The sequence below is a fragment of the Apostichopus japonicus genome, chromosome 17, assembly GCF_037975245.1.
Source record: "Apostichopus japonicus isolate 1M-3 chromosome 17, ASM3797524v1, whole genome shotgun sequence".
Taxonomy (NCBI): Eukaryota; Metazoa; Echinodermata; class Holothuroidea; order Aspidochirotida; family Stichopodidae; genus Apostichopus; species Apostichopus japonicus.
The window spans coordinates 2,087,306-2,110,608 of NC_092577.1; the positions used below are offsets into that span (position 1 = coordinate 2,087,306).

The 23,303-nt window shown below is 38.4% G+C and overlaps 1 protein-coding gene across 1 annotated transcript in view; it reads left to right on the plus strand.

Moving 5' to 3' along the window:
* The window catches only part of LOC139984518 (uncharacterized), a 135,909-nt gene that overhangs the window by 25,660 nt on the left and 86,946 nt on the right, over nucleotides 1–23,303 (plus strand). The window contains exons 23-44 of the mRNA XM_071998434.1: nucleotides 589–772; nucleotides 1,377–1,517; nucleotides 2,544–2,696; nucleotides 3,101–3,274; nucleotides 4,274–4,503; nucleotides 6,192–6,370; nucleotides 7,397–7,725; nucleotides 9,604–9,867; nucleotides 10,729–10,893; nucleotides 11,503–11,965; nucleotides 13,470–13,611; nucleotides 14,251–14,418; nucleotides 15,278–15,503; nucleotides 17,231–17,421; nucleotides 17,978–18,083; nucleotides 18,476–18,715; nucleotides 19,015–19,191; nucleotides 19,761–20,387; nucleotides 21,366–21,511; nucleotides 21,937–22,048; nucleotides 22,445–22,761; nucleotides 23,026–23,238. Of these exons, the coding sequence (XP_071854535.1) occupies nucleotides 589–772; nucleotides 1,377–1,517; nucleotides 2,544–2,696; nucleotides 3,101–3,274; nucleotides 4,274–4,503; nucleotides 6,192–6,370; nucleotides 7,397–7,725; nucleotides 9,604–9,867; nucleotides 10,729–10,893; nucleotides 11,503–11,965; nucleotides 13,470–13,611; nucleotides 14,251–14,418; nucleotides 15,278–15,503; nucleotides 17,231–17,421; nucleotides 17,978–18,083; nucleotides 18,476–18,715; nucleotides 19,015–19,191; nucleotides 19,761–20,387; nucleotides 21,366–21,511; nucleotides 21,937–22,048; nucleotides 22,445–22,761; nucleotides 23,026–23,238 (4,947 nt within the window). The remainder of the gene's footprint in view (nucleotides 1–588; nucleotides 773–1,376; nucleotides 1,518–2,543; nucleotides 2,697–3,100; nucleotides 3,275–4,273; nucleotides 4,504–6,191; nucleotides 6,371–7,396; nucleotides 7,726–9,603; nucleotides 9,868–10,728; nucleotides 10,894–11,502; nucleotides 11,966–13,469; nucleotides 13,612–14,250; nucleotides 14,419–15,277; nucleotides 15,504–17,230; nucleotides 17,422–17,977; nucleotides 18,084–18,475; nucleotides 18,716–19,014; nucleotides 19,192–19,760; nucleotides 20,388–21,365; nucleotides 21,512–21,936; nucleotides 22,049–22,444; nucleotides 22,762–23,025; nucleotides 23,239–23,303) is intronic.

The window sequence follows — 23,303 nt, forward strand, 5'->3', positions numbered from 1 at the left end:
GACAGTAGATATAATGGATTAAGTGAACAGAAACCTGTAATTTATGGGATAAAAGTATAAACTCGGTGGCAAGGAGAACGCTGTTTCTCCTTTCTGAAATTCTAACCTATGATCAAGTTAAAGCTGTTTTATGTGAAGCTATTGATGTATAAATGTACTGATTACATCTACATCCAATGAAGATGAATAAGGAATAATAACTTTGTTGTCTGGAAAAAAATGGCAGGTTTTATTGTTGTTGTTGTTATTGTTGTTTATTGTTGTTGTTGAAACCTATAACTGTGATCTTTTTGAGTGAACCTATGTCACCATATTGTGAGTTGTTTTTTTGTAGAATATATTTTTTAACCCAAAAATATTGTTTTGATCATTTTCACTTGTAGCCCCATACCTTCTATATGACTTATCTATTTTTGCGGAATGGTTTGCACAAAATTTGTTTCTTCAACTTGTAGTTTTTGATAACTCTGGTTTTTGATAATTCTGGATTCAATAATTCTGGTTTATGATAATTCTGTGATGCATACCTTATACCTTTATACACTGTATGTAAAGATGGTTTCGCTACTTGTAAATTCTCTTCACTAGGTGTACGGTGGTGGCTTCTTCAAGTCCAATGATCGGTTTAATCTCACTGCGGATCATCTCTTCGCTATCCACTCTGGAGGAGAGATTAACCTTGATCATGGTGGCTATGAAACCATGGAAACCAGAGGCCCTGTCAATGGCTATGTACCATCTGAAGGACCTGGTCAAGGTTATGGAGAAGTGGGTAAGTATACATCAAGGGCTTAATGACAAGGATTTATTCTATAGTTTGAATGATTTGTATTGCAAGCAAATTTGATGTATGGATATTGAGATTAAATTGTTTGTTGATACCAAGGTTACCAGAGGGTGACAGTAAGTTACCTGTTTGACATGAATTCCATCTTTGTGATTTGAAACTGGTATGAGAAATGAAATACAGAATGTATACAGGATTGAACCAATGAGCTCCTGAGACACTACTGGTACATGATTGGTCTTATCAGTCTACAAGGACAGTTAATCAGCTTTGAACCATTTCTTTGGATTATTTGTTCATATAGATAGAAAGACAGACCGACAGATATTGCAAAGAATGATATTTATCTTGAGACTTGATTCTTCTAGATATAAGAAGTGACTACACTGTCAGGGTTTGATATTCTAGTACTGATGATGATGATGATGATGATGATGATGATGATGATGATGATGATGATGATGATGATGATGATGATGATGATGATGATGATGATGATGATGATGATGATGATGATGATGATGATGATGATGATGATGATGATGATGATGATGATGATGATGATGCTGTTGATATTATTCATCTGTAGGTAGCGGCAGTGGAGGAAGTGGAGGTGGACATGGTGGCAGCGGTGGGAGGAGTAGCTCTCAGGTCAAAGTTGGTCTACCCTATGGCTCTATTTATGAACCTGTGGATTATGGAAGCACTGGAGGATATGGCAGAGACTATGGTAGATATCTCTTGAATATTCATGAATTAATTCATATATCATTTCCTAGTAGCTTGCAGTGGGGTAAGTGAATGTGTACATGGTGGCAGGGGTGGGAGATGTAGTTCTCATCTCAAAGGTGGTCTACCCTATGGCTCTATTTATGAACCTGTGGATTATGGGAGCACTGGAGTATACAGAAGAGACTACAGTAAATATCTATTGAATATTCATGAATTTTATCCGGTTTTTGTTTACTGTCAGCTGTAGTGCAATGTGTCAGTTAACATGTACATGGTGGCAGCAGTGGGAGAATAGTTTCAGGTCAAAGTTACTCTATTTATGAACCTGTAGGATATGGCAGCACTGAGTGTATATGGAAATAGATAATAATATTGAAAATTAAAAAATTAAGCGTATGACTTTGATCCCCTGGTAGTTAGCTGCAGTGGGGTAAGGGAACACGTACATGGTGGCAGTAGTGGGAGGAATATCTCTTTGGTCAGAGTTGATCTGCCATGTGACTAGTTATGAAAGGGAAAACTATGGCAGCATCAGGGGATATGCAAGAGACTAAGGAAGTAAATCCTGGATATTTGCTTTGCAATCCCATATATACGATGGATGTTTGGTGATGTTTGCCAATTTCAGCATTTCTTATAGAATTGTTGACTATAAACAATCAGCGGTAATTTGCTTTCATGGTCTATATAGAAACATTGATAGGCTTCAGTATTAAACTTAGTCCTTGATGATGAATATTAACTTTCCAAGATAATAACTTTAGTGTAATAACAGAAATTTGGACAAAAGTCGTCACTTGCTGTGGTCACGTTGTTTTGGCTGTTAAAATTATTTTGACCGGTTCTATATTATATAAGCAAATTACCACAGAAAATATTTTATTCTTAAGCTTAAAAGTGGATTAACTTGATCGAAACTCTTTTTAAAAAAAAATTGCTGAAAAATTTTCCACAGTATTTTTCAGCACACAGGTTCCAAGTATCATAGTGTGATGAAATATTATTATTATTTTTTTCCTGCCAGGTAATCTGTACTTTGGAAATGAACCAGAGATGAACACAATCGTGAGGCTCGGTTTAGGAGGCAGGGGTGGTGGCGCTGTTAGAGTCGCTGCCAGGCACATATTCGTCGATGGAAAACTGACAGCCAATGGAGAGAACGGAGCCATTTATGCCGGTATGGATAAAAGATATACTTATATCTTCTTTCAATTATAGCCACTAGGTCACAAGCTTCTTTCCGTTGCGGATAGCGTCGGAATTGCTCGAATGTGACATAGAATGAACCATAACAGCCACATCCATGATTCACAGATCGTAATGTGACAAAAACCAAAGTCAAATTTCAAATATTTCAAATTGAGGCCATTGAGAGCAATTAAATTGAAATGTTTGAAACTAATTTTGGGTTATGTAATTGTCTTTAATATTTTAAGGTTTCTGCCACTTTGTCAAACTCTAGGTTTTTTCTCTCGCAAAGAGGATGAAAGATTTAAAATTTAATTTTTGCCTTTTCACATATAATTGGATTTGAAAGCATATTTAATTTCCAACGTTCAAACTCATTTGTTTAATCGGCAGGTGGTGGGTCCGGTGGCAGCATTTGGTTGGACTGTGAGGAGCTGGATGGGGACGGTGAGATCTCAGCCAATGGTGGTAAGGGTCAGACCTACGCTGGAGGTGGCGCTGGCGGTAGAGTGGCCATCTACCATCACAGAATGCATGACTTCAACGGAACCATTTCAACCTATGGCGGTACGTTTGCAGTACATCTGTGTTTGATGTTCTTACAAAAGTCCCCCATGTGTGATACAGATATGTGGTATTGATAAGTGTGATGTTGTGAAGGAATCTCTGTACCATGCAAAAGTCCCTTTCCTGTTGTACAGCTTTCAGTAACTGGATGTGGCTTTGTATTTTTATAATAAGGAAACTATGTATGATGTACAACCCTGTGTGCAAGTAGAATGCACATGTCCTTGTGCAACTATACAGCCTTACCTTACCCATTTTGTCAACTTTTGAAAAGGGCAATGCAGCATTTTTTCATTCACAGCGAGAGAAAAAGAACAGACAGAAATGACACTCTTTTCTTCCATGCTTTTGAGTTAGCATTTAGTAATATTGAATTCTATAAGTTTAATAGGTGGGCAAATATCGTGATTTGATTCGAGGGGCATGGCAGTGGTTGTCGTCAATAACCGGTGATTTTTACAGAAAGACAGCAAATATCAGGGACACTGACAGTCCTGGATTTGTAGTGCTAATATTATATTATTTAATATCCTGCTAGTATCGAAACGTCAGGCCAACTTTCTTTTACACATTCTCTAACACAGGCTCTCTAGTGGATAAGCAGTTTGCTAACAGTTTTGTTTTATTTTGATTGTTTAATATCATAACAGTTTCAGTAGCATGCTTCAATTGTTCTGATTGAGTTTTTTCTCTACTTTATACAAGTCCCAGGACTCTGTGTTTTAAGTTTAATAATTACAGTAAGTATATTTGAGAAGTACAGAAAAAATAACAGTGTTTCGCTCATTGGTATAGTGATCTCATTATGAAAGAAAGTGTCTTTACCTATGATAAGAAAAGTCATAATAATCTTGAATATTGAAGTAATTTAATTCATTGAGAGGTAATTTTCTATGACAATATTTCATAAATAACTTACTGGCCTTAAGTATTTAAAGTTGCACAATTTTAATTTAAAAACTAGTTTTATAAAAGGAATAAAAATGATTTGTTCGATAGGTACTGGCCACAGCAGCTACTCAGGAGGATCTGGGACAGTCTATCTCGAAACGGTGACCGATTTTAGAGCCATCGAAAGAGAGACCGTCTATAAGATCCTAAAAGTGAACAACAGAGGCATCAGTTACCCTCCCTTCACGAACATCCTGGACGGGATGTACGATGACATCACAGAAGTAGGCGGAGTCACCTGGTTATGGCACTCCTCTCATGAATATCAATTTAATGAGGTAAATTTATTTGGCAGAATTAAGGGTCTGAAATCTGGTAAACGTGACCACTAGAGTAGTAAAAGGAAGAATATTTTCAGAAGCAGAAATTTCATTCTCACAAGATTTTGTTGTTTATCTCGCACTAGCTACAACTTCATTCTGAGAGCATATTTTAATATGAAGATGTGAATTTTTTTCATGTGTTTTTGTTGTTGTTATTGTGACAATTCCTAAATTGAGCAACAATCACATTAAAATGATTTCCTGAGTAAGCCATGATGGAGGTCTCCCTTCAAAGATACTGGTCAAAAGCTTTTGACCCTTCAAAGTTGGTCGGAGCATTTATGGACCCTGTGAACTGCCGGCCACCAGGGTAATTTCATAGTACATCAAGGTGAACCGTGAGAAGACACCACAGCTATAACCCACTGTAGCTATAAATAGCTCTATGCAATAATAGAGTTCTGGGCACCTGTGGTTGACATCAGTTGAGATAAGTTTACCCTCATCAGAAGTGTAAACATAGTTATCAGTGGCTACTGAGACAGAGTGGGTTCAACCAACAGGAAGCCAGTTTGTGTAGAGTGAAAGGGTTGTATTGAGGTGTTTTTGTTTTTGTTCTCTACATGATAGGCTATATTAACTTTGCAGTTTATTAAGTGCATGAATTGAAAGAACGTCTTTTCCTCATTAATCAAGAACAAAATGTAACAACTGTGTCTCATGTCAAGAAAGAAGTTTACTATGGTCAAGGTCATATCCCTAACTCTGTTCTGTATATTATCACCCCTATAAGACCCACATTAAGTATGTTCATGGTGATATCCCTAACTCTGTTCTGTATATTATCGCTCCTACAAGAACCAAGTTCACTATGATCATGGTGATATCCCTAACTCTGTTCTGTATATTATCTCTCCTACAAGACCCAAGTTTACTATGATCATGGTGATATCCCTAACTCTGTTCTGTATATTATCTCTCCTACAAGACCCAAGTTTACTATGATCATGGTGATATCCCTAACTCTGTTCTGTATATTATCTCTCCTACAAGACCCAAGTTTACTATGATCATGGTGATATCCCTAACTCTGTTCTGTATATTATCTCTCCTACAAGACCCAAGTTCACTATGATCATGGTGATATCCCTAACTCTGTTTTGTATATTATCTCTCCTACAAGACCCAAGTTTACTATGGTCAAGCTGATATCCCTAACTCTGTTTTGTATATTATCTCTCCTACAAGACCCAAGTTTACTATGATCATGGTGTTATCCCTAACTCTGTTTTATATATTATCTCTCCTACAAGACCCAAGTTTACTTAGATCAAGCTGATATCCCTAACTCTGTTTTGTTTATTATCTCTCCTACAAGACCCAAGTTTACTATGATCATGGTGATATCCCTAACTCTGTTTTGTATATTATCACCCCTACAAGACCCAAGTTTACTATGATCATGGTGATATCCCTAACTCTGTTTTACATATTATCTCTCCTACAGGACCTAAGTTTACTTAGATCAAGCTGATATCCCTAACTCTGTTTTGTATATTATCTCTCCTACAAGACCCAAGTTTACTATGGTCAGGCTGATATCCCTAGCTCTGTTTTATATATTATCTCTCCTACAAGACCCAAGTTTACTATGGTCAGGCTGATATCCCTAGCTCTGTTTTGTTTATTATCTCTCCTCCAAGACCCACGTTCATGGAAATGCTTACCTTGCTCTGTTGAGTGACACTCAAACAGAACAGGTCACTATCGCTGGAGGGAAACTCTTTGGAGATCGTTCTGCTATCATTCACATCGGGATGAACCAATCACTGAGTTTCAATTGGGTGGATATCTACTTTGCTGCTAATGTTATGCTTTACAGGTAAAAATAACTCTAGTTAGAATTGCAATTTGAGTTTGAATGTAACCTTGCATCCATCTGAGGGACCCTCCTCTGAGCAAGCCCCTCTGAGGAACCCCCTCTTAGGGATCCCCCTCGGAACCAGCCCCTTGGAGAAAGTCCCTCTGATCATATAACACACAGATGGCTATCCCTGTATCAGACTAACAGACTATCTGATTAAAACTGTTCAGTGACTTCTCATTAGCCAGTAGTGAACAATTTAGTCTAATTCATGAATTGTTTTGTTCTTCAAACTTACTTTAATGGTTGTATTTTTTTTTTTTTTCAAACCGATCATAGTGCTTTGCAAATCTGATTCTATTATGTCTTGTGTGATATTGGACTAAAACTCTATAATTTTCACTGTTTTTTTTTTCTCATCCTTATATTGAAAGTTCAGTATAGTACCAACAGTTTGTGACCCATTTCAATGCAAAATACAGCACAATAGTTTTCATAGCAAATTGTACAAAAATGTACAAAATCCTCCAAATAGTATTTTAGAAATATTTCATTCCCTTCATGTAATAAACTTCTCTAGGCTAACAGCTCAGACTGATTATTATTGTCAGGACGACAAATTTCAGACAAAAAATAAGAACTAGGTACGTCTCTTTGTCGTTCATCAAGAGAAGAAGATCTCTTTCTTCTTCGGTTTTTCCCTATGTCTTTCTTTCCCCTCTGAACGTAATTTAAGTGTTTCTTTGTTTTTATTTCTACTTGGTCACTAGCTTAGATAACAGCCTTGCTGTTTTCCTAGTGTCCTTCATATGTTGACCTTCCTACTAAAATGTTAGTTTTGTATTAATCTTGTACAATAATAATAATAATAATATGTGCTTTTTATAAAGCACTTTCCAATAAAATCTCAAAGCGCTGTACAGAAATAAATACCTAAAAGATATCAAACAATACAAAATATTGCACCAGGTAACTAAAAACGTATGAGAAATAAATTTGAAATTGAAATAATAAAACAGATCATTCTACACTTTGACCTGACAGGTACGGCACCATGGCGGTCCCACCGAGGCTCAGTATGCGTGACATCTGGTTTGAGATCAGGGGAACATTCTCCCATTCCCTGGAGCTGTTTGTCGACAGTGGTGGGTCCATGAAGATGTGGTCACAGGGGAACTCTGCCGACCACCCTGAAGGGACGTTCAAGTTCACAGACGTCATCGTACGAGCCGACGGGGAAATCATCTGGTGGTCCGAGGAGGGGTCGCCCGAAATGACCGTCATGTTGCGGGACTTGACCATTAATGCCGGAGGGGAGGTCAAAACAAACCAGCTGATGCTAGAAGCTGAGAATGTTACCATTGACTTATCAGGTAAGTATCGGAAGAAGAAAGCAAAACGTGGTATAATTATCATTAATTATTAAACTCATCACGTAATGTAAGCATTGAAGAAGTACATTTCATTATGAACTTATACATTGTAATTATGACATTTGAGACAGAAAACTGAATGATAATCAGGAGTCATTTAAGTTCCTGGTATTCAAACCAGTGGTGGACACTTTGGCCTGAGGGAGGAGCTATGGGGTGGGGGGAGTGGAGGGGGGTAGGTCTTCTCCCCTTTGAGAAATTTGTATAGAATTAATGATACTTACTTGCAAAATGGTATTATATTTTCCAACTTATATTTGAACTAGTTTTGTATATTCCAAATTTGTTTCCCACAAATATCGTCAAGTTGTGTTTGCTTTAAATCTTTTGGCAACCCTCCAAGAAAATTTTGTTGACCCAAGGTTCTGAGCCCTACTTTAAATATCAGGTGTTTCCTTAATTCACCTCAGTGGATTCTACTGAGAAGTCTTTTCTTTTGAAAGTTATATAACCTGATATATTCTTCAACTGACTGACAAAAAAAGAAAAATCAAAATTACGGAAGGAAATGTTTGCCGAAAGGTAATTGAGGGCAGTATTGAAGCAACTAAGCATGCAAAGAGATAAATTTGGTTTCATGAAACAGAGGGAACAGAGAGATCAATGGAGGAGCAAAAAACAGACCAAACATGAAGAACAAGCCTGTCTATAGAAAAACAATCCTCCTCAAATTCACTCAAGCATTAATAGTTTGTGACTTGATAGCATAAACTACCCCAAATAGTGCCATTAGGATTCTTCCTTGAGTGCACCTATTTAATTGACCAGCCACCGTATGATTGTAAACACAAGTGCTCTAATGGTCAGCACTACTTTCCTGTGTGTGAAGACAAGTTTGGCTTGACCACTGAAATAGTACACTGTGTGAATCATGAATTTGTGCAGAGGAGCGTTCAGTATGGCTAGCATTACCAACCCGCGTTGATATTCAAATTCCCCTGGTTTTGGCCACAAACAGGGGACTCGGGTGGTATTTGCTATAGGCAGGGAAGATCGTAATGAAAGACTTTTGGTGTCTCCTTGCTATGAAGAGGAAGTTCCAAAAACAAGGTCTCTGAGAAACTGAATAGCAACCAACCTACCAATACAACATTTGCAAAGAAAAAACAAACACTATGATGAACAGAAAATGCAAATTACGGTTCAAACATAATTATCCTTCGATGAGAATATCTTCAGAGATAAATATTTAAAAAACATTATGTAAACTCCAGTATTTGCAACAGACTAAGCTAAACCAAAGGTTATCAAAGTTTGCCATTTGCTTTGTTATCCATATGAATTCAAAGACTCTTGCCTTTTAACGTTAGTATTCCAGAAGTGGTGGAATGTTATGTTATGTTATGAATGTTATGTTATGAATGTTATGATATGCTATGTAATGTTATGAAATGTTATGTTATGTAATGAATGTTATGTAATGAATGTTATGTCATGAATGTTATGTTATGTTAAGTTATGTTATGTTATGAATCATGTTATGAATGTTATGTTATGTTATGAATCATATGTTATGAATGTTATGTTATATGAATGTTATATATCGAATGATATGTTATGTTAAGTTATGTTATGAATCATGTTATAAATGTTATGTTATATGAATGTTGTGTTATGTTACCTTATCTTATGTAATTTAATGTCATGTCATGTTATGAATGTTATGTTTATGAAGAAACATTAAACTTAATAACAGGTCTTAAACACATGTTGTATGTTTCTTCCACTAAGGTAAACATTTAACTATGTTTTTTTAAATATACTAGTTTACTATCTTCTGCCAAATGAAACATAATTTGTTCTATTTTTTGTCTTCAGGACAGTTCCATGCTGATGGTGCGGGCTACTTACAAGGTCCAGGAGTGGGCCGGCCTCCATTTTCATCCTATGCAAATATAGAAGGGGCAAGTGGAGGTGCCCATGGAGGTAGAGGAGGGCGTGGTTACTACGGACTGTATTCTTCTAAGGGGTACGGATCCGTTCATAAACCAAGGATGATGGGGAGTGGTGGAGGAACCGCTTCATCAGGGCGTGCTGGACAAGGAGGGGGTAAGTGGCATTCCAGTAAGGGGCAAGGATGGGGTAAGTGGCACTTCAGTAAGGGGCAAGGAGGGGGTAAGTGGCACTTCAGTAAGGGGCAAGGATGGGGTAAGTGGCACTTCAGTAAGGGGCAAGGAGGGTGTAAGTGGCACTTCAGTAAGGGCAAGGAGGGGGTAAGTGGCACTTCAGTAAGGCACAATGTCAAATAGATGATGATGGCATCACTACAGTCAGGCTATGTTGGATTTCATTCTTGCCACTCAATATTGCAGATAATAGACAGTGCATATTCTGCAGAGATAATCTCTATATTGTATAGTATTGACTCACCCATGATGCAACAGGATTTGGCAGCGGTGATTGCAGCTTTAAACCTCATGTTTTTGACACATTGTCTAAATTCCTTATTCTTAAAGGATTCAGTTTTTTTCTCCTTTGCAGCAGTTTTATTGAAATTTAATAACTAATTTTTAATAAAAGATACCTACACATTGTGTGATGTGCTCATAAATCAGTCACTCTAAACCCATACATTGGTATATATGCTACATGTTAATATTGTGAAGATTCTGTACACTTGTAGTAAGATTGAGAAATTATCTTCAGATGTCACTGGAGCAGCAAACTTGTGTTAGCTTGGTCATGCTTGTAGAAGTTAAGCATTTCCCTTGATTGGTGGTCACAATCTGTGCCTTCTTTACTTTTATTTCAGGGACTTTCAGTGAGGGAACATGTTGTGTGCAAGGCTCGGGTATAGTTTGCATTTTGTTTGAATATTTGGTCGACATCCATTAAAACTCTAAAGAAATTTGAGATGATGTCGAAGCAGTCAAAATTGTATTCCATATTTCAACATTTTTTATTGATTCTTGTCAAAGATGCTCTGGTTTTCTTCCATATTAGGAACTTTGTTGATGACCGTAAGAAACACCCTTCGCGTCGAAGGTGAGCTGCGTGTCAATGCCGAAGCTGGGACTGGGTACTGTGGAGGAGGATCTGGGGGCAGTATACTTGGATACGTCAACCATATCGATGGCGCTGGGACTATACAAGCCCTAGGAGGAATTGGTAAGTAAATAGTAAAAATCTTAGTAAAAATATATGTATAGTTTACACCATTAGAAGGCATGAGTATTTTAAACACTTTGTAAGAAACATTCTTAGGATATAAGCAATAAGTAAAAGAAAGGATATCCTGGCTTGGAGAATATATCAGTGAGTGATATGATTATTGGAGGCTGCCCCTCGCAGAAAAATATGCTTGCGCAAGCTTGCTGCATGCTAACATTGGTCGAATGTGCATGGAATGCAAGAAAGGTAAAAGATGTGGAGGAATATATGTGGGTCTGATGGGATTTTGGGCCATATCCTTCAATCAGGAAGAAAATTTGGTAAAATAATTTTTTTGTTTTAAATTGGTGCTATCATTTTCAGTTTGCAATTACGAATGTTGAAAGATGGTTCATATCCTTGATGCAAGAGCTTTGTATAGAATTAACACTAAAATGAATGCCAAATATGTTAGATATTAAAGCCCTTGGTAGTAAAGATGGTTCTTCTATGAAAACTTACAGAAATTTGAAATTTTGTTGATAGCTTTGGATAAATTTCTCTTCTGACATTGGTTCAGGAGATGTCTTTCCATTCAACGTCTTTTGTACCCCCTTTCATAATCAGGTGGACTCTCCCACTCTGGTGGAGGTGCCGGAGGACGTCTCGCATTTTATTACATCACTGATAGCTTCATCGGTGACTTTATGGTCCAGGGTGCACCCAGCACCCCTCCTTACCAACCTGGTTCTGGTACAGTCTACTTACAAGACAACTTCAATCTGACCGAGCCAATCAGGAAACTGCTGGTAGATAACAATCTCAGAGCCACAAAGTCCCGAGTCACGAGGGAAGAGAGGCTGTCCACATCTGGGCAAAGTGCTAGTACTTATAGTACTTATCAACAGAACTTATACAATGGTATCGTAGCAACCACAAACTCCCCTCACTATAGCAACCAATACCTCTTCAGATACCTATTTCAAAAGAGTTATCAATACGTGTCAAAGTCCACGGCAACCAGGATAACTCTAAGCTTGCCGTTGACTACGTACCTGGAAGTGATGAAGATTTATCCGATATGCTCAGGGTATGTAAACTTTAATTCTGGTCTCTCAAATCTCTCCTGTCGCTTCTGATAGGATCACCTTAAAGGCATTGAAGATCTCGCCCCAAACCGCGTGCGGCCATCTGAAAAAGTTAACTTTCTGTTGCTCGCAAGTGACGTTTTGTTCTTGTCGCTACAAAATGCAGACAGTAATGAAACGTGATACCTTGTTATATTTAGCTGGACCTGAGATGTCCATCGCTGTATCGTTTGCACACTGTGCTGTGGGTATTGACCGCAGCTGTATGTACTGACTGTACACTAGTGTCTATAATTACCGACGGTAGCAAGCTGTGTGTGTATTTTCTGGGATAGATGGTGGTGTCTAACAGTTCTGTTACACCTCATTCGAAACTAGGTCAGATTACCGGCATTAGACGTTTTTTTTTGCGCGAGTCTTCACACCCTTTAATTTGTAGTTGGCTATGAGGATCTTCTCAATTTGCTGAGTTTCATAAACTGTCATCTGATGATTTTTGTGCAAGAAAGTTGCCTGATAATATAACATTGTTTCAAGATTATAGCTGCTGTTGGCTGCATATCTTGAAGAAATATGGATGTGATCTATTCAAAGACTACAACCCATTCCCTAAGTTTGTCTCCATGTAGGAGGCATCACATAGAAAAGTAAGGGTGCAGCAGCAATAAATCCCCCACCCCTTCCTCCTCTCCAAGCTAACAAGGCTGAATAAATATCAGATATCGAGATTGTCTGGGCAGACCAGATACTGCAAAGCTAAAACCTGTCCACATGTTGCTGTAACCCCCTCAGCACCCTGCTGTCGACACCGTGCCTTAGTAACGAGATTGTTTGAAGGTAGATATTGTGACCTGTATGTGGAAGCCAACTGTATCTCATGCTATCTTGTAAAAAACTTCCAAGTTAAACTGAATCTCCAGTTGGATCGTCAAATCACAGTCTAACCAGTGGTTGTATATTGTAATATTGATTTATGCTCCGCAAAACTATGGGTAACTGCAACCAATATATGGATCACACTTCAATCATTTCAGCAGGGCCTGTATAAAGCTAGGTTTGAGGTGGGGTCCGACATGTCAGTAAACGTCCTTCCTATCCCATGGGATTGGTTTCCCAGGTTTTGATAGATGTGTGCTATTGTTTACAAACTTTCAGTCAATGTGCAATCAAATTACAATCAAATCAATCAAATGTGTAGTTAAATCATCAATCTCTAATGAGTGATGATTAAAGGATGATTTTGGGAGTTAGAAATAATGGGTCACTACAAGCCAAGGGAAGTCACCGAGTGGGTCGCCAAGGAAACCGTTTGGGAAACAGACGTTTAGAGGAATAGCATTCTTTGTTAAGTTTCAGAGCTTCCATGCACTTATCACTAGATGCAAGAGCTCTGCTCTGAACAACAAAACTACTTTCTTTTTCTCCATATTGTTTTGGTTTATATTTTTCTGTCTCTTTTGCTTTATCTGTCGGTATCTCTGTTTCTCACTTGTCTTTTTGTTCTAGGGTGGGCTCAGCTACATCCTTTCAGCTGTCTAGTCAGCTTGGTTCCTTAGTTACGGTGCACACTGACGGATTTGTGTCTACCAGTGGTTGCAGCAGCACATACGACAACCAAAAAGTCTTCTTACGGAAGGAGGCAGATCAGGTACGTTTGTATCCATGGTAACTTTGATTTGTCATTAAAACTGTAAAATAGGAAGTGTATAATCAAGGCAAATAGATATTGCATTGCATGTTCCTTTGTGAAGACCTTTTTCATTTCCACACTTTTGGAATTTTGTGACAGTAAAGTATCACATTTTGGAATAATTCTGGTTGCTAAGGTAACCAAAAACATAAGTTGAAGATAGAATTCATTTTGGCTGTAAATGACTAATACCTTTCCTTATGGAGATCTTCCCCTTAAGGGCTGTTAAAGTCTAAATGTGTCATCTTTGAATTGGGGAATAGGATATGAGTCCTTGGAATCGAAAATTTGATTTCATATTTCAAAATAAGTGGAAATATGTTCTTTTTGATGCAATTTTGGATGATATTATTAAAAGATATGTAATTTTTCATACCGCTAATGGTTGGTAGTCAAGTTAAAAACTTTAAAGTTGGGTACATGTGTATAGGGTTTTCATATATCATGTAATACTGGCCAGGAACTTAACAATTATTATCATTTGAAAATAATTTTTATAATTCAAGACTCAATATCAAACTGCTGTTGTAGATTTCATAAAAAACCAAAATTGTCTTCTTGATAACATGATATTATCTTATTTTTCAATTTTTTCAGATCATCATCGACTTGTATCGGGGCAGTAACAATGCCGGCCTCAGATTCGTCGAGATATTTGTGGCTGAAGATCCCGACATCAACCATCAGTTGGAGTATTCTGTGGAAGCCGAGAGTCTTCTTATTGGTGAAGAAGAGGAAGAGGGCGCCCTGTTTGAGTATCATGAGGTGAGGTGATGATCAGTCCTTATGCAAACATAGCAAGATCGGTAAACCGAAATATTTCGATAAAATATCACTCTTTATTGACTCACCACAATTTTCATTTTACTGACCATGAGTTGTAAACCCCTCATTGCCGTTCGCTACCGTTTAAATTTGTTACAGCTAATGACGCATAAATATAAATATTTGTTGACATAAAAAAAAACACTATATATAAGTTATATCTAAGAACGTTTCTTACATAGCGTTTCATAGAGTGCTTGTTCAACACTAGCTAGTCTGTATTGTATGCATACAGTGAGCATGGGCCATAACTGCTTTTAATATTACTCATATGGTTAGCTTAAGCATGGAATTGTTTTAATGTGGGAACTACTGCGAAAGGAAAAAGAGCCACCAGACCTTAACATTGTTATACTAAGGTCTGAATGGACACAGCCAGATTTACTCTCCCACAAATTTGAGGTTTAGAGGTAGCTAGTTTACTACTATGCTACCTCACATATAAAAACACATTCATAACACGGTAAAGGGCTCTGGTGTAATCGAGGAAGTTCCTATTAGTTCAATGGGAATGATGAATAGAACGGCCCTCTGTGCACCCCATATCACACCCGTTTCTTTTCATGTTTAGAATTGAGATCAGGGGAGCTTCTACATTAGCTCTTACAGACAATGGTTCCATGGGTATGATGAACAGAACTGCCCTCTGTGCACCCATATCACACCCGTTTCTTTTCATGTTTAGATTGAGATCATTGGAGGTGCTACATTAGCTCTTACAGACAATGTTTCAATGGGAATGATGAATAGAATGGCCCTCTGTGCACCCCATGTCACACCCGTTTCTTTTCATGTTTAGATTGAGATCAGGGGAGGTGCTACATTAGCTCTTACAGACAATGCCACACTGACCACTGAGGCAGTTAAAGGTGACCACACAGGACAGCTTGACATCCTCGGCGGTCAAGAGTTTGCCATCTTGTCAGATCACACCCTGATGCCGTTCTCCATCTACGCTCGACCCGACACCATCGTCACTCTCCCTGTGTCACTGGATTGCAAGAATGTGGAGATATCACTATACGGTAAACAGAAATTGGTCTCATTTATTGCTTTAAACTTTACCATTCTCTTACATTAGAAAAAAAAACACTGGCGGACAGTCAGTTGAATTAGATAATCACAAGAACAAATAGGTAGACAAGAAGACAGAGGGAACAGGAAGACACATGAACAATAAGACAAAGAGAGACAAGGGACAGGAAGAAACATGGACAATACGACAAAGAGAGACAAGGGACAGGAAGACATGTGGACAATACGACAAAGAGAGACAAGGGACAGGAAGACATGTGGACAATAAGACAAAGAGAGACAAGGGACAGGAAGACATGTGGACAATAAGACAAAGAGAGACAAGGGACAGGAAGAAACATGGACAATACGACAAAGAGAGACAAGGGACAGGAAGACATGTGGACAATACGACAAAGAGAGACAAGGGACAGGAAGACATGTGGACAATAAGACAAAGAGAGACAAGGGACAGGAAGACATGTGGACAATACGACAAAGAGAGACAAGGGGACAGGAAGAAACATGGACAAGAAGACAAAGAGAGACAAGGGACAGGAAGACACACAGACAAGAAGACAAAGCAGAGAAACAAGGGACAGGAAGACAGAGAGACAAAGGGACAGGAAGACACATGGACAGGAAGACACATGGACAAGAAGACAGAGAGACAACGGGACAGGAAGACACATGGACAAGAAGACAAAGAGAGACAAAGGAATGGAAGACACATGGACAAGAAGACAAAGAGAGACAAAGGGACTGGAAGACACATGGACGAAAAGACAAAGAGAGACAAGGGACAGGAAGACACATGGACAAGAAGACAGAGAGACAACGGGACAGGAAGACACATGGACAAGAAGACAAAGAGAGACAAAGGAATGGAAGACACATGGACAAGAAGACAAAGAGAGACAAGGGACTGGAAGACACATGGACAAGAAGACAGAGAGACAACGGGACAGGAAGACACATGGACAAGAAGACAGAGAGACAATGGGACAGGAAGACACATGGACAAGAAGACAAAGAGAGACAAAGGAATGGAAGACACATGGACAAGAAGACAAAGAGAGACAACGGGACAGGAAGACACATGGACAAGAAGACAAAGAGAGACAAAGGAATGGAAGACACATGGACAAGAAGACAAAGAGAGACAAGGGACTGGAAGACACATGGACAATAATACAAAGAGAGACAAGGGACAGGAAGACACATGGATAAGAAGACAAAGAGAGACAAGGGACAGGAAGACACATGGACAAGAAGACAAAGGGACAGGAAGCCATGTTGAAAGACATGTATGAAATAAATTTACCTGGCCAGTGACTGGAAAGAGCTACTGTCAGACAAACATACAGACAGATGCACAGACAGACACACATAGATTGGAAGGTAAACTTGGAGATCACCAAACAGACAATCAGGCACTCCTTGTTGAAGTAGAGGAAGGCATAATGCAACCTTTTTGGAGAACTTTATGTTACTACTGAATAAAGAATGCTTTGACCATCACTTGTAATCTAGTAACTTGTAATCTAGTCATCATAACTTGTAATCTAGTAGTAATCTTGCAATTTAGTACTTGTAATCTAGAATAACAGAAAGAGTTTAGTAATCATGCAAAAAACTGTTTGAAATATAAAATTTGTCATTTTTTTTTAGTCTTGTAACTAAATATTTATTTATGCTCTTTTATTTGGTTATTGCATTTTGAATTTTGTTTATTCAGGGGAATTGCACTCTATGGATCATCTGAAGCTGAGCTCGCATTGCATTGTGGGATTGCAGCATTCTGGTGATCTGGCCATCAACATTACTCACTTGGATGTTAAAACATTCGGCAGTCTGTTGATCAACGATTGGATAGCTGGCTCAACGTCTCTGACCGGAACCACCCTCAATGTCAGAAGTGGAGGAACAGTGAGTCGTAAATCCCTTTGCAAACTTCATGATTATTCATGAAAAGATGCACTTTTGAAATAACCATGAAAAATAATATGTTGAGAAATGTGTTATGAATATTATAACTGTCACTTTGTGATTCCTAATTCATTCTTTGATCAGGTATTTGCATCAGATTCTTTCGATATTCTCTTTTGTGTTCAGAGAGATGAAAACAGTGTCTGTCATTGATGCATTTCTGTACAAATCTTTGTAAATGAATATATTAAATATTACAATGAATATGCATACTATGGCATTATGTAGTGCCTCTTTGCTTTGGATAGGCTAAATTGATTTTTTGTATTGATACCCTTTTTTTTTATAAATTATGATTAAATATTTAAAAAAAGCTGCAATAAATAACTTAAGTGCCCAGTTTGTTAAGATCATTTGTAGCTAGTTCAAAGGGATGTAAGGACCCATGACAAATAACCAAAGTTAGTCCGCCGTTGAAGAAAATTGTGAATTTTCTTTCAACACAAATTCACATTTATGACGAACCTATATTCCTTGTCTCTTCATTACATTTCAGATTCGAGCGAGTAATCTGGGTCTCCATTACACCAACGTATCTCTTGAACCTGCTGCATATTTAAATGTTCAGTTTGACCCAGAAGCTCAGTACCAGATTGGCAAAGGTAGGTAATAATATTCACTTGTGTAATGTTTGCGTTCATAAAAGAAAACTGTATAGGTTTGACAAATAAACATGGAAAATTTCGTCATTGATATGCCCTAATTATACATTAACATTGTGTACTTCTTCTAGGAGAAGCTGCTATGTCAATATTAACTGGCAATGCTCATAATTCCTACAGTAAATAAAGTGTAACAGTGTATTTATAATATTGATTATTTATGAACATTTTGATCATGAATTTGGTTCTATTGCCGTAGAATTTTCTTTGTAAGATAACCAAATTGATAGTAACAACCACATTAGAAATGGATTTGATATTCATCTGTTGCTTAATATTAGCATAATTATATATTAAATATTAGCATAATTCAACCGTCCTCTTTCTTTTAGATCTTGGCTATGGTGTCGGTAGTACCTCAGGTTCATCTGGTGCGGGACATGGTGGTAACGGTGGGCAGGGATCATCTCAGAAGACAGTAGGGACCTCCTACGGGAACTTTGCCATGCCTACTGACCCCGGGTCATCTGGGGGTCATTCAGTCTTTCCACACATGGGTGGAGCTGGTGCTGGAATGCTGTTTCTAGAGACCTTTGATACTTTGGCACTAGACGGTACTATAGAGGCAACTGGTATGTCATCATTATATAAATAATAACTCTCCATATTAACCTAGACATGTGAACAATGTTCCTTTTTGGTACTACATTCCCCAAATACTGTAATAAATTTCCCAGCACTCTGGTTAGAAACTGGACATATATGACTTCCAAAATAATAAGTGGGAGATTTATTCATACAGATCCAAGATGTATTTTAGCCTTTAAAGTAGTGAAATATTGGGAATTAATCTTTTTCTTACAAACATAATGTGTAAGATATCTTTGTAAACGTGTTCCAATTATTTCTTTTTTATCTCTTCCATATAAAGGCGGCTTTAGTAGAAGCCCCAACTCTGGAGGTGGCAGCGGTGGGAGTATCTGGATTCAAGCAGAATACTTTGACGGCGACGGTACATTGGACATTGGTGGCGGTAGTGGGGATGGTGGTGGCGGCGGTGGGGCTGGAGGCTTTGCTGCCATTTACTACACGTACAACCACTACTCAGGTGAGTTAATGATATTCTGCATCGAACCAGAAAGGATTTTACCATCCCTGTTATCTCAATGAAAAGGTACTTGCAGCAGTATTCATAGACCAAATCTGAAATCTGTGATGGTGACAGCAGTGGGATTCTCCATCATTCATCCAGTACTGTACCGTACTGAACAGATGCTTATTACAACCTTATATTAGACTTTTCTTCAGTCAAGGTTCCATATGTTATGTGCTGACCATCACAGGTAACCTGTGACTATAGTAGATGACTAAGGCAGGTGTAAAAGTCAAAGGTCAATTATCATGCAAAGTAGATCAATTCCACTTAAAAGTTATTCTCCCATAATGCCTACTGCCAGTACCAACCGCAACCTATGATCAGCTTATTTTTGTGTCACTTTCTATTCTTTATGGAAAGGAGGGAAGGTCTATGCTCATATTGTTCAGATTTAATGTAGACTGTATGGATTGCCATCTCCTCAGAGAAAAACTCCCCTCTCTCCAATTAGTGAAGTAATTATGTATAGTTTATGTATAGTTTTTGTGCCGTTTCTTATTAATTTCCCTCACTTTTCTTAGGTGATTTCTTTACCGCTGGTGGGCTGTCCTCCTATGAGCCCGGAGGTTCAGGAACAGTTTACCTTCACCAGTTACAAGCTATTAACGGTACCCAGTTACTGGACGCCACCAGTCCAGAGGGGAGGATTCACCACGAATCGAACGTGACCAGCCCCCTCACCAATCGCACCCTCTATATGAACAGCCGAGGACGAATGCCGAGAGTCGCCCTTCGAAACCTAACGGATTACTACAAAGACGTTAGTAACGTCGGCGCCATGACCTGGTTGGAGCCTTCAGAGGTGGCGCCGATTGTCGGGGAGAGGAACACGCCGAGTCATTACTACGAAGATCACATCATCATCGATGAGCTTCACGTCTATGGTGGAGCGGAGATTGGGTTCGTCCGACCCTCCCAGCCGAGGGATGAGCTCAATATCAGACTTGGTACCATCACTGGTGACTATACAGCCCGTATGATGGTGGGCTTCAACCAGACTCTGTACGTCTCCAAAGCTCAATTCCCTCTGAACGTTGACATCTACAGAGGCGGACGGTCATCCCTTTACGGAGAACTGGACATCAAGAAGATCACGTTCAATGTGGAAGGAGTCCTGACTAATGTGTGGAATATGACAATCACTCAAGGTAAGGAAAGTAGAACAGGTAAAATTCATCTTTTATGATCATTCTGGATGAATTTTTAAACGACAGTTTGAAAAGAGGGGGAAAAATAAGACACCAGAATACTTTAATACATCTACCTGTAATCTGAAGGCTGATGTTTAATTTCCGATTCTGTTTGTAAATGGCTTTTTCTTCTCAAAGTTTTATTCTCTTTTCCTAATGAGTATCAGAGATCTACTTACCAGAGATCAAAATTTTATTCTCATTTTCCTAATGAGTATCAGAGATCACATTACCAGAGATCAATTGTTTTTGTCGACGATATGCCATTATCAATTCTTCTAATTGTTTTAAGGTTTTTGAAAAAAGTTTTGGTTTTGAACGTCGTCGATTTATGAAACATTTATTCTAGTGAATAATAAATAGCTCATCTTTTGCTGTACTGAAGATCACCTTCATTGTTGATATTTTCCGTCACACATATGGCACTGTGCAGCTTTAACCTGGGGCCTATTCATTGCTTTAAATATCTTGATAGGACTACATACTCTGGAATAATTTGTTAAAATAGAAATCTGATCTGTTTCGGCAATGCAGATCACTTTTTTCGATAGTTTCGTCATAAATATGATACTGTGCAGCTTTAAGTCTATTTTCACTTATTTTAAAAATATCATAATAATGGCTTCATCCTGTGGAGTAATCTGTTTATATTTGAAACATAACCAACAGGATTTGCTTGGGGGTGTGTAATCAATACTGATTTATGGTCAATAAAAATTGAAATCTTTTCTCAGACCTGAAGGCAAACTTTTTTTGCAATCTGTTCTTTTCCATAACTTTTTGGTACATCTGAACGATACAGCTTATAATATACTTTGATCAAAGTTTGAAATCTATTTTAATTGTAAAATGAATTTTTTAAGTCTTAAACTTAGTAGTTTGTTAGTTTATTTGATTCCCCCTTAATTCAAAAATTTAATGAATTTTAAATCGCAGGGACGTTGAATATGCATGAGATGGTAGACACCGAAGGGAACAGCACTCCCGATTTTTACTTCCATTCCATCGTGGTCCGCAACCTGGGCACATTCTACACTCATTATGGAACAGGAACAAGATTCATACAAGGAAACAATCTTCAGGTATGAAATATAGGGATCAAAAGCTAATCCCTGCCCTTTGTATTAATCCACGTAGATTAATGGAAAAATGTAGTCTGTTAAACGGAGGCATTTATTGTAGACTCTCACAACATGAGAACTACACGGTGTATGCAGTATTTTAACCAAGGAGGTGATAGGTGATAGTAAAGACAATTAAATAAGGAGGTGTTTACTCATTTATTACTATCATGTCGTTTTGTCAGGTTGACTGAACTGCATGTGCTGAATAGAGAAAATATTCTACTGGCTGTTGGGGAGCTTTTTGCAGAGCAAACATGTACACACACGTTACTAGTACTCGGAAGGGGGTTTGATCATGTTTAATGAGATTGTTTAATAACATACCACTGGTCGATATGAAATGCAAAAGTTCTAAATTTTACAAATTTCTTCACCTATTGAAGGTTTTCGGTGGAGGACTACTGACATCATCTAATTTGCATATTGATGCAGGTGAAGTCATCGTTGACAAGAAAGGTCTCATCACTGTGACTGGACAAGGTCACGCAGCGAACGGTGAGATTAGGAAATGAATATTCAAAAGACTGTACAAAATTATTTGCATATTCATTAAAGTTGGAGTTTGCATTGAACTTCCTGGTATCATACAGAATCATTAAATGAAGGATTCCCTAACATGGATAAGTAATTGGCAATTCTGGCCGAAGTAAGGTAAAATGACTGAATTAAATCTAAAAATTTGTCAAACGAGACAATAAATCATAACCTTAAATGTTGTGGGTTTAATACAAAGTCTTCTGTATCGTCAAGTTTTTTAATATGTTTACCTCGATTGAAACACATTTAGGTCTTGTGAATTAGTGAGAAATTAAAAGGAAAAGCATAAATAGTTCACATTGAATGAACAATTCGGACCTAATATATATAGATAATCTTCCTGCTTGGTTTCAGAGGGTCCTGGTGGAGGCATTACATCAGGTGGTTATGGAAGTGGTGGCACCCATGGCGGTGAAGGCGGCTGCAGATCTGCCAGTCACGAATCGCCACCTGCCTACGGATCTGTGACTCATCCGATGGAGTTTGGAAGCGGGGGCGGGAGCAGTGGTGGCACCGGTGGAGGGATGTTGCGGCTGGTCACCGACAGGCTGGAAGTAGAGGGCGGTATAGAGAGTGATGGTGGCGACACATCTAGTTCCACGGGCGGTGGCGGAAGTGGCGGTAGCATCTGGATTGAAACCGGTTTGCTCTATGGTGGTGGCAGCATTTCAGTAAGAATTGTTTGTTTGACATGTTGTACTCTTGGACAATGGACAATTTGCAACCAACTAAATGCGAAATTTAATAAAATTCAATGAAACAATTAAAGATGAGCTTAAGCTTAAGCAACTACAGGTTTCTGATTCATTCTACATCCTGCAAGAGACATACAGAAAGTTTTATGAGATTTCTTTGAAATGTCTAAGAATGAAGAATAGAAGCATGGTATGAGACTGTAAATTTATGTCCTATTTGTCCTGTCAATTGTCTCGCAGACCAACGGTGGACGAGGTTCCTCGGGTGGAGGAGGAGGACGATTATCTGTGTTCCATGAGGAGAATCTCTACCACGGTATTCTGGATTCACAGGGCGGCGAAGGATCCCTTTACGAACATGGTGCAGCGGGGACCGTTTACATCAAACAGACAGGAGAGGAGGAGCATAAAACTATCAAGATTTACAATAACTTTAAGAGAGCAGATGAACAGGTAATTTGTATCATATCTTCATCACGATTGAGGTATTCATTTATTTGAAAACGATGAATATCGGA